General features: G+C 43.4%; 1 protein-coding gene across 1 annotated transcript in view; it reads left to right on the forward strand.

Annotated features, from left to right (window-relative positions):
- kiaa0586 (KIAA0586 ortholog) overlaps positions 1-12,245 on the forward strand; it is a 192,103-nt gene that overhangs the window by 156,682 nt on the left and 23,176 nt on the right. The window contains exons 29-30 of the mRNA XM_036542008.1: positions 3,905-4,056; positions 4,934-5,006. Of these exons, the coding sequence (XP_036397901.1) occupies positions 3,905-4,056; positions 4,934-5,006 (225 nt within the window). The remainder of the gene's footprint in view (positions 1-3,904; positions 4,057-4,933; positions 5,007-12,245) is intronic.

Genomic DNA, 12,245 nt, shown 5'->3' on the forward strand with positions numbered 1-12,245 from the left:
TGTGCTGTAGCAGTAAAAAAAAGGCCAACTGGATGTTGGGATGTATAGTCAAAAGTATTGATTATAAATCTAAAGCGGTTATATTGAAATTATACAATGCTTTCTAGGGATGAAACAGTTACCGGTTTCACATTAAATCGCGGTAAAATTCCTGACAGTTAGTATTACCATTTCAAATTTTGATTATCATTAAAACAATACCACGCTTTGAAAAACTCACGTTAAATACTGTTTTCTTATCTGCAATATGCACAAAGTGCAGTTACCTCATATGGCCACATGGTGCCACCTTTAATGTTAATGCACATTTGATATTGTTTTCATATGTTTACATATGTTTGTATTGGCTATGTTATTATTTTAATGTTTATGCAAACAAAAAGTACATAGTGCGGCTAATTTTATTTGTGGTTTTCAATATAAAACTTGGTGAAATGATTTCAGTTTGTGTATCAGTACTTTTTGAACATTTTCAGCACATTTTAACAATACCGTGATAATACTGATAACCATGATAATTTTGGTCACTATAATCGTGATACAAAATTTTCATATCGTTTCATCTCTACTTTAGTCAGACCTCACTTGGAATATTGTGTGCAGTTCTGGGCAACACACTATAAAAAAGATATTGAGGCTCTTGAAAAAGTTCAAAAAAGGGCAACTAAATTAGTTCCTGGCATGAAATATAAAAGCTATGAGGAAAAACTCAAGTTACTTAACCTATTTAGACTTAGCAAGAGGAGACTTAGGGGTGATCTAATAGAGGTTTTTAAATTTATAAAAGCACTCAATAAGACTAACGATAATAGTTTTTTAGGGTAAGTTCAGTCTGTAGAACAAGGGGACATAAATGGAAACTAGTGAAGAGTAAGTTCTGCACTGATGTAAGGAAGTATTATTTTACACAAAGAGTTATCAATACATGGAATAGGTTGCCAAGGGCATGTAGTTTACACTGAGACCATTGCTGTGTTCAAGTCCAGACTTGATGCAGTTTTGGATTCTCTTTAATTGAAATGGCGAGCTTAGTTGGGCTGAATGGCCTGTTCTCATCATAATATGTCCTTATGTTCTTAGGGTACTGCCCATAGTCCACAGCCATGGAGTCCTCTCGATGTGTACATCCAGAGTGCACTTAGGGTGTGAGCCATGACATGTTGAATAGAAAATCAAATCTTGTATTGACAGTACAATATTCTGTACTCAGAATCCTTTTGACCTGGGGTAATATCAATCCATTTGGTCAGCAGGGAATTAGTCCTTAGTCCTGTGTGAGGGGCCTAAATCACAAAGGGATCAGGGGTTACAGAAGTCCGGTTTCTGAGCCACTGCTCCACATAGCTGCTGCTCTGCCCTTAAGGCTACATGGGCTTTCAGTGGGTGGAGCAGGAGCAGTGGACCAGGAGTGGCAGTGACCCTTCACTGATCTACACATGTAGTCATTCATATGTGTGAGGTACTACTTCCTCTCTATGTGCGCTAAGATTCCTGGCCTGTAACAGCTTTAGTTTCATCTGCTACACAGGCTCAGTAGGTCTCATAATTTTGAGTCCTGTATATACTGAATCTCCATACTCAATTATTTTCAGCTTTTATATTTTGTGGGCTCAGTTTAAGATGATAATAAAGATGTGAATTATACAATTTGTCATGTTTATTCTTTCCCTCAGCATCTGGTTAATATAGCTACATCTGAAACTGCTGCCAGTCTAACTTTACCAACTCTGGATATTATCATGTATGTTCCCTCACAAAATGAAATTGTCATTATCTTTCCAGGATCTTTACAGGTGTAATTGTGTTGCTGATAGCTCTCTCTTGCTCTGTCCAGCCAACATTTATTGCTCACATACCCAAATACAAGTAGCTCTTATTCCAAAGATTCAAAAACTGGAATTACTCAATCAATGTTTAATATCTTAAGTGTTTATAATTGATTGCAGACATTGTGTTGATGTTAGGTGTGTTGGTGTATGGTATTGTGTTGGTGTTAGGCATGTTGGTGGGTGATGTTGTGTTGGTATTAGGTGTGGTATTGTGTACGTCCTCACCACACACTTTTTATGCACAGATGCTTGTCTGTCTGTGAGGATGGAGCAGGGCTTGAGAGGTAGGAGGGGGATTGTGTGGCGGGACAGTTTTTTTACTGTGCTTGCTGACAGGACCAGCTAGATCTCCCATGTTGTGACGGTAACCATGCTGGCTGGATTGTTCATCAGGGTCTGGCCAGAGCAGAGGGAGATGAGAGGAAGCTGGAAGGGGGTGGGGGGCTGTATCCAGCATGTCCTGCTGCTCTGGGGCTGGGGCAATAGAGAAAGAGGAATGCTTAATGCCAGTATATGCCCTGGTGTGTGTACAGACAGGAATAATTGTGTTTCAGCACAAGCATAAGATGTTCCTTTGATAGCAAGGCCTGGTTTGTGGTTCTACATCAACTTTTGTCAACCATTTGTTGCCAATTAGACCATTGACAGGCAGTAGTGAATTCATCTCTCAGCATCTTTGAGAAGCAGTGCCATTGTGGAGGACAGGAGCTGTGTTGGCATCAGTCTGCAGGAGCAACTCAGAGTCAGAGGGTTATAGGTTCCAAAGTTAGCTCCAGTAAAGAGTCAGCTGTACAAATAGGTGGTTGACTATACGTAAGTCCTTAGCAGTATGTGTGTTCTTTAGCACATAAATGCTGTAATGCACATGTGGATGAGAGCTAAGGGATGATTGACTTCAGTCAGCAGCCTCTGTTTTCACTGATCGATTCAGATGAAAGTCAGTTTTTAATTACCTGAATTGGACAAAATCAGGATGTGATCTCTGTCTGAATCATAAAATGTAAGTAAATCAGAAAGTGTAAGCGCTGTTAAATAGCTGTGAAAGTGACCTTACTCTTCCCTTAACTGATGCTTTGTTAATGCCTCTCCTGTGAGTCTGCATGTTCTTAGACAGCACTTCTTTCTGATGAGTGCTGCTCAGACAGCCAGAGAAATCTGAGCACAGTTAACTCCACTTTTCCAGAGTGAGCCTAAACCAATATTTACCTAGTACTCCTGCAGAGCCTGCTTGCTTTGCTGTTGCTGGGAGACCAGAGCTGCCAGAGAGACTGAAAGCACAGGCACGCAGACCACTTCATGACCAGCCTGGGACTTTAATGTCTGCACTGTTTTTATAGAGCAGAAGCACCACCACTTCACTGGATTCTTCAGAAAGGGACACAGGATTCTGTGTGTATGTGTGTGTCAGACATGTGCAGCAGTGACACTCTTCTGAGGCGTTCACCCTGAACAGCGTTTAAAATAACAGACATTTATTTAGCCATGAAAGGTAACTGTGATTACTCAAATGAAGGTTGGATGTGCAGGGGATTCAGCTGCCAGAGAGCCTGACTGGCAATTCAGTACAGAGACTGGGGTTTACACCCCTGTTGTAGTTCCTATCTGCACTTTGAAGGTGGGTGTAGCTGCAGCAGGTTTTAACAGGCACTCCACCAGACTGACTCTGATGCTATGTCTGTGAGAGCAAGGCAGGGCAGATCCCGGGGTCCACCTCACAGCAACATTGCCAGGTGGAGAGGGAGGCTGCTGAAGGCTACTATCCCCATTAGAATCAGCATTAAGATCATGACAAAATGCACTTCCTCCAGCAGTTTAAAAAAATGATTGCTCTTTTAGCTACTAGCACAGCAGTGTTACCACAAGTTGGGGGGCACAGAAAGTACGGAAAAAATAAAGAATAAAAAAGAAAAATGGAAAAAAAAGACATTTACAGCTCATATTTATGATCACAACACACTGCGGTTAGATTGAATGTGGCCATGCATTGCTGGGGAGTGGAGTGTGGGAGCTGGTTTTGAAGCAGACGTTCATGGTGATTTGACTGTGAGATGTGAAGTGTCTTTGATGGTACCCAGGTATGACAGTGGGTGGCTCCCAGGACAGTCCCCAGCCACTCAGCATCCTGGATCTGGAGGTGTGGCCACCAGCATTTCCACATGCACAGCCAATCACAACATGGCCGTCTGAGCCTGAGCCTGTGCCTACCGACCAGGACAGCGAGGGACAGGTGAGCAGACTTGTGCATGTCCTGCAGGTGCAAGGTCAGGACAGAGGCTCCCCACACTGCTCTGTATGCAATCCCATCCACTCTTTCCTTCTTTTGTCCTATGTTAATGACTCTCCAGTGCACATGTTATGGGTGATATGACAAAGAACAGTTATAAGGCCTGCCTTATTCAAATGTTTAAGTTCATACTGTTCATATTGGTGTATTTTAAGGCTACAGTTCTAGCTGTTGGCTGGATTGAAATTCACTCCTATTGGAAAAGTGTCTTTGGGGCTATGATGGAAATGATGTCAGCTCGTCATTTTATATACATACAAAAAATGCCTTCAGGGCACTCTCAGAAAATCCACTCATTTACATTTTGTTTTCAGTTTAAACCCGTTTTTACATCAAAAGATACAAATTTAAAATAATGTTTTCAAACCCTGTCTTGATACAGTTTCTGATCTGTAGTACAGAGTGGAAAATGTTGCAGAAGTTCCGGTCTCTGTGCATAAGTTCAGTATTCCACAAACAAAGGCTTTGACGTAAAACAGTACCAGCTTTTTGTGGGTTATCATTTTTTTTCAGAGTTCTCTGTTGTGAGAGCTGTGTAAAAGGTGCATCAGGGTGGTCACATGAATTTATAAGAGTCCCCTGCTCAAACTGGAACCCTGGGACATGATGCCCCAGTGCTGAGTCAGTGTGTGCTGTTCCTATGCTAAGTGCTGCGCTGGTTATCTTATCTCTTAGAAAGCCTCATGCTTATGCAACCCTCCTCCTAATGAGGACAACAAAGGGATCCTTGAATGTAGACAATTTAGTACTTGGTGTGGTCTCTGCGTGCACTCATGTTTACTGTGCTCAATTGGGTGGCCGGCCCTCTGTCTCGTTCTAGGCCCCTGCCCATGGACTTGCACCAATCCTGGTGAGACAGTACCAGGAGGGACTAGGAGATACAGAAGAGCCAGGTACACATACCTACACACACACTTGTGCGCACACACATATACATTTGTGTGTGTACACACGTATATACACAAGTATACACACATGTATGCACACACACACAGGCATTCACACACCACACACGCTGTGCTATGCAAACAATACACCATCACTCACACATGTAGCACACATATTTTAATACACATGTCTACACACTCAAACATAACACACACTAGAGCACACACTGTAGATTCTAACCCTGTGAGCTATGATAAAGATGGCTGCTCCATAATCCTGCTTCTGTTGGGTCAAGTCTTTGAGGCTCTAAAATCACATCCTCAGACTAACAGGCCCAGCTCCAGGGATCAAGTGCACCAACTGTGCCGGCATTTGTGTCCATGTTGGAATGTCCACAGTACTAAGGTCAAACAGGTTGTATGACGTAGTAATTACTAAATCCATTTCATTGTGAAGTACTGATATTTACCATGCAGTATGAACATTTTGCCTCAAAGGCAACTTATTAAATCATGAATGAAGAGAAGCCGTGCTCATTTTGCTGTCTGTCTGTAGTATCTACATAGTTTGTTATCAGTGGGTACAGAGGCTTGCAGTCTAGCCAAATATATTTACCGTAAATGAAGTTGGCTATGCTAGTTATGAACTAAAGAATAGTTACTTAATATGAGGTTGGTTTGGACTTTGCACATGAACCTAAGATTGCAGTTACACGTAGTTGAATGGCAGCTCTTCTGCGTTTGACCATTGGGTGGCAGTGTGTACACATGCTGAAGGCAGCGGGGTTCTCCTTTGTCTGAGCATGTAGTGGCCCCGGCTGGGCTCTGTGGAGGAGTTATCCTCCGCTCTGCACTGGAGAGTGTGAAGGCCATGTGAAGATCACACTGAATACACATGAACAGGAAGGGGGAAGATGCATGCATGTGTGTGTGTATGTGTGTGCATGTTCGTGTGCAAGCAATAAGTGCTGCTGTGGTTGTGGGGTTACTGTGTGTGTGTGTGTGTGTGTGTGTGTGTGGGATCAGTTTGAGAGACAAATGCAGGGGACTGCTCAGGGACCCCTGACAGACCTACAGGCAAGGGGCAAAGGTGGGACACAGTGACAGTTAGTTGAGGATGAACCTATTCCTCCCCTGTATTTCCCTTGATGTTCATATGAATCTGTGACATGGCTCTGCATCACTCAGGCTGTGAGAACTGAAGCATTGCTACTGCCACTGCCTCTCTCCTGAATCAGCACACTGCCCAGTGGACACTGCCTGGCCTCTCCCTCTGCTCTCTTGGTCAGTCACCAGCTATTCACTCTCGTTGTGCATTCTGTCATGGTCTTCAGTGTGGGGTAAAGGGGGTGTTGTACACTGACGGTACTTGATAACAGTCCAGCTTATGAATGGGTTACAACACATTTCAGATGTGAGCATTTGCAAGTCACCCTCAGAAGGTGTGTCTGCTCTGTCTGCTAAGCCAGCAGAGAGCAATGACTGATGATTGTATGTCACGTTTGATACGTCAGTGAAACATTCCTACAGAGTTTGACTTTCAGCCCACCAGGGAGCATGTAGGACAGGGCTCATTGCATTGCCACACCCCTTAAAAAATAGGTATCCTCATTCCCAGTTGCAAGCTTTCATTAAAGTGCATGGTTATCTGCCACTTGCTGTGTGAGGTTATGTCGTAATGCATTTGAGGAAATTTAGCGTCTGACCAAAGGTACGTGTTTGAATGTCAGAGAGGGCAGTGTGACACCTCATAGCTTGAAGATCTTTATTCATTTCTTTTACCAGTGAGAAAGGAGAGGAGAGGCTAGCCTCCTGCCTTTTGGAGTTTTCGTAGCGTTTCCAAATTGCCTCCACAGTGTATGTGGTCCGAGTGTTTGCACTTGTTTGTTCAGAGGGGAAGGGAAGTGAACTCAGGCCCAAACGAATGGAGACGGCGGAGGTTATAGCCGGTAACAAGATTATTTTTCTACTCCGCTGTTATGGCGCTGTGTTCAGAGTTGATGCGAGGGGGGAGAGGGGGTCAGGATTTGTTGTAAGCAAAGTGGGTGTGGGAGAGAGGGCAGTCGTATCATAGCAACTTGTACAAAATTTGAACAGGAAGGGTTTCAGTCATGAAAGGCAACTGTATCAGTACTGAACATTTAAATTTATATTGCATCACTTAGCAACAGCAGTGTGCTTAACAATGTCAAACTTGTCCTTAGCAACTGTGGAGAAATCCTTAGTGACAGCAGAGACTTATTTAGCACTTTATCCAAATACTCTTTGGGCTGGGTGGATGCTCTGGGTAGGTTCTGCAGGAAATGCTCTGCATGTAGGTTGCCATTCATTAAACTGGTGACTACATTGGCCAGATAATGGGAGTAATTGCTGCACACTTTATTTGGGTTTCAACCCAATCTGCTGACTCTGATGGGAAGCATACCGTGGCTGGATAAATGGACATATTGTTGAGTGTTGCATTTGCCCTGGACACTGAGGCATTGTGGGGACATTGAGCCTGAGCTGTGAATGCTGCAGAGGGGGGCATGCCTGTTCCTTTACACCAGCCATGCTAGTGAGCTGTAGCTTTCTGGGCCTCACAGGCAGGCCCATTGTGCTGTTCAATCGTCTGCATGCAGATTCACAGTTGCTCCCCCCGTGCGGCCGCTTTACCCCCTCTCCCAACTGCCGCTTTGTGCACTCGTCCCGCGCCTGCCTTGAGTTCCGCCTATGGCCCTGACTACCAAGAGCAGGCAGTCTGTGAATGGACCGGCTGGAGCTACAGCGTGTGGGTGTGCTGAATACAGGGGTCATTGTCCTACGTGTGATTAGTCGACCAGCAGGGTGTCCGGGTCCTTGCCACTGGTAAACCTGTAGGCCAAAGCTCTGAGTCACCATTCGATTACAGAATAAATCACATCTCATTCTGCGGAGGATGCGTCTTTTGCTTGGGGGGGGAGCCATATACATCTCTCTCAAAGCACAGCAGCCAGAGGGTCTTTGGACTGGTGCATGGTGCCACCCTGGCTGATCTCAGAGGGTTAGCATTTGCAAGCTGAATGGTTCCTCTTTGGTGCAGCAGTACACAGCATATTTACTGCACTATTAGAGGATTAATTATACCTCCTTTTGTTAAGTTATTCTAAAGCATTTTCCTCAATTATCAAGCTATGAGTTTGTGAATGTTATGCCTGCCTTCCAAATCTGTACATAGCAGGCATGTATTTGCATACAAACTCAGCTTCAACTAAAAGACGGGTACCTGGACCTTCTCTGCTTGCCCCAATGTGGATGTTGCAGCTTTATGGCTTTTCACTGTTCATGCACAGCAATAGCGTTGTGTCAGTGTAATAGACACAGCACAGAAGGCACACAGATGACCTGTTACTCGCACAGTCTGTGTTTCCTGTTGCCAGTCATCCTCAGCACTAATGCAATTACCGTGCTGTTTCTCAAAAATTCTTATGCAGAAATGAGCTTGAATAAAAATTAATTTGATTGGCCAATAGCAAAACAATGGCAGCTGGGAGTCATGGGAGCCTCCACTCTCTGGCAAAATGTGCAGACTTTGAGCTCTGATTCATTGGCTACTCTTTAATCATAGATTTCATTTTACCATTATCATTTACATTTACATTTACATTTATTCATTTGGCAGATGCTTTTATCCAAAGCGACTTACAAGTGAGGTACAATACAACACAAGTGGAAAACCGTACAGAGTCAACAATATTACAAATACTGCATGACAAAGTTACAAAGGTTGGCAGGCAAGGTACAAACTAGCAGGTAAAGCTAACAAATGTGTTAAATCATTACAACCATACCATTACATTAAACCATTACAACCAAATCATTACATACATATCATTACAATCATACATACACATTTTTTTTTTTTAGTTTAGTAGGAGATAGGGGGGAAGTTTCTCAGGTGCTCAGGTGAGAGCAGAAGAGCTGTGTCTTTCAGATGTTTCTTGAAGACAGAGAGGGACTCGGTTGAACAGATGAGGTGTGGAAGTTCATTCCACCACCGGGGGACAAAGTACTAGATAGTGATTTAACGCCACAATGCGACGGGACCACCGTAAATGAAGTTTGTTCGCTGTTTGGTGGAAGAATGTAGCAGTCGGGAGGGAACATAGATTTGCAGCAGTGAGGTCAGATACTTAGCTGCAGTTTTGTTGATCACCCTGTACACGAGCATCAAGGCGTTGAACATGATGTGGGCAGCTACGGGGAGCCAGTGGAGTGAGACCGAGAGAGGTATAACTGAAAGTTGTTATACAGTTACTTGCATTCATTACTAAAATGTTTCTGAGGATGGCTGTTGTGTGTTGTCTTATTTCAATATCTCGTAATGTTAGCACATAGTTGAAAGTGGTTTGAAAAGAAAAAATCATATTTTAATATTATGCAATGTAAGATTTCTCTGCCAAAAATGTCGCTATGAGTTTCCATTTTTAAGAGCTAGAAAAATGTAAAGCATATTCATGGGGGAATTGTATGTGTTCATACCTACCTAAGAGTATTGATAATGTTTTCTACTTTTAAGATAAGTAATCTTGTGAATAGGCAGATTTGATGAGGAGAATGTTTTGCAAGTGCCCAAGACTGCCCCCTGAAGCAGAGCCTGCTTCCTGGTGGAACACTGTGCCGTTGTGTTACACTTCCTGTGAGAGGGGAAGGCTGTAGGAGGGGGCAGGAGTCTGACCCTCCCCCCTTCTCCCTCAGTGACAGCACCTTATTCTCACTCTCACATGCTCACAAAAACAGACTCAGAGCTGTGGTTTTGGGTTTTTCCTCATCTGTACTGCCTTTTCCCAAGTCTCTCTACCTTGTCCTCATATGCTATGCGTTCTGGGAGTTGGGGAGAGTTAATTACCACAGACCGCCAAAGCTGTACTCTTGGAGAGCTATGATTTCACTGGCAGCGTTCACCATTAAAGGGAGATGCACACCACTGTCACGCGGAAGTGCAAAGCAGCAGTTGAGAGAAACACTGAGGTTAGGAATGGCAGCATTAATTACTGCTGTCAGGAATGGTATCCCATGAATATAGTGTGAGCAAAAGTGTGACAGTGTGACGTTTTAGAGCAGTTTGCCATGGAGACATCCATAGATATTACTTTTCCCCTCTGGTGTTTTGTTTCTTAGTTTGACCATGCACTGAAAAAGGTCATTGGTTTGGGAAATAAAAGCCAGGCATATTTCTACTTGCTTGTTTTCGCTGATATGAGCAATTCGATTGTAATATCAATAAGCATAATCGAAAAGCATAAAAAGTGTTGCCTGAACAGGAATGAATTATTGCCATGTCTGATAACCATTTATTTTACGGTTTTGCTTCACAACACAGTTGTATTGCTGGATGTCTTAAAATATGCAAAAAGAAATCAGTGAAATCAAAAAATCAGTCTTACATCACAGAAGCACAACAAACAAAATAAAATGACAAAGAACCCTTTTCGGAGCAGTCAGGGAGAGAGGAGCTGTTTCTCCCACCAGCAGTCTCTCTCATGACAGGAAAACAATGGAGATTTCGACAGTGTATATATTCCGCAAGTAAAAAATACAAGATTGTGTGTGGGAATTTTGACCAGTAGCAGGGACTGATTATTTATATAGCTGAACCTGGATGTGTGTTTTCTCCTTAGAGGTGAAAGATCAATGAGTTAAGTGCATTCTTTTCAAAAAAGGAGAAATACCTCTTGCCTGGCTGATAGCTGTTGCTGCATAAATAAACACAGCAGACGCTGTGGGCTGCGCCATGTTCCTCCCCATCTCCCTACAGATGTGGCACTACGGTTGTGAAAACGAAACCTTAAAGAACCCAGCAATGAAATGACTTCATTCAGGAAATGGAAATTATAGTGCCCCAAGAAGCCACTTGCTGTGAGATGAGATGTTACATAGGAGGGATTTAACTTTGTACAGCCATGGAACTGTTTCAGCAACCCTCGTTTTACTGTGAGTTTCCATGCTACTGTCCTTGGGGCTGTAAAAAGGAAACACAGATGGGTTCATTGAGAACAGAAAGAAGCAGAGCAATTCAGAAACTAAAGACTATGTGTGGTAGGATGTGTTGTATCAATTCCTGCTCAGTCCAATACGTGGTGGTTTCTTCCAGCTGAATCAGTGCACTGTATTGGTATCACTGATAGGCCCCAGCCGATGAGTCCTGTTCGGCTTTCCAGCATATAGCTTTGCGTATCCACATTGAGCAGGAGAAAAGAGCTTGTGGCATGTGTGGTAATCACACTACCACTCGAGCCAGCGTTGATGAGCAGTGGCGACAGGCTGTACTGGTCCAGGCCTCAGACAACAGGGCCTAGACTGGGAAAGTAAGTAGGGGCCCAAGACTTAGGGCGTACTCACACTAGGCCCGGTTGCCTTGTACCATGCCCGAGCACGACTGTCCCTCCTCCCCAGTCCCCTGCTGGCCTGCGCTCACATTGCGCTTAACGTTCCAGGCCCAAGCACGCTTACGTCATCACGATGTGAACTTTTTGTGTTGAAGAAAAGTGGTCTCGCACAGCACAATGGAGATCATAGTTGTACTTTGTGGCTTATTTGGAGTTGTTTTGGGCGGGTTGACACACGGCCCTTTCACATTCCTTATAGATTTATTGATTATGCAACACAGCGATTTTCAGTTAATCGTGCTGCACGTATAAGAAGATTCTTACAGAGGCAGCTGACATTTCAGTCATTATGCTAAGGGACAGACCAATATTTTGTGTCAGATTTGTGTCAGATTACAGTAGCCTAATCACAATAATGTTAGCTAATGTTAACCAGTTAGGGCTACTACTTGTGTGTGCGCTACTGTCATCATTACAACAACAAACATCTTCTATTACTACTTGGATAGTACACTTTTCAATTCATTCGAGAATATTCAGGTTAATAACGGGTCTGGTTCTCATCTTATGGATGAACGTGAATTGTACTTGGCAAGTAAAGCTCCAAATTCCTCCCTCAATGTCAGCTGCCTCTGTAAAAATCTTCTTATACGTGCAGCATGATGAACTGAAAATTGCTGTGTTGCATAATTGATGCTACCTAGCTGGGGAGCTAATGTTAGCTATTGTTAGCCAACGTCCGGAACACCAAAAAGTGTTTCGTTACGACAAGAAGCAGATTCGATGTTCGTAGCAAAAGACAGGAAGGTTTATTAGCACAGCCGGCCGTGGGAACATCAGCATTGAGCAGAAGTTCAACAGGTATAGAATTCAGTTCATTTTTTATACAGTTAATAGC

The sequence above is a fragment of the Megalops cyprinoides genome, chromosome 12 (genome assembly GCF_013368585.1).
Source record: "Megalops cyprinoides isolate fMegCyp1 chromosome 12, fMegCyp1.pri, whole genome shotgun sequence".
Classification (NCBI taxonomy): domain Eukaryota; kingdom Metazoa; phylum Chordata; class Actinopteri; order Elopiformes; family Megalopidae; genus Megalops; species Megalops cyprinoides.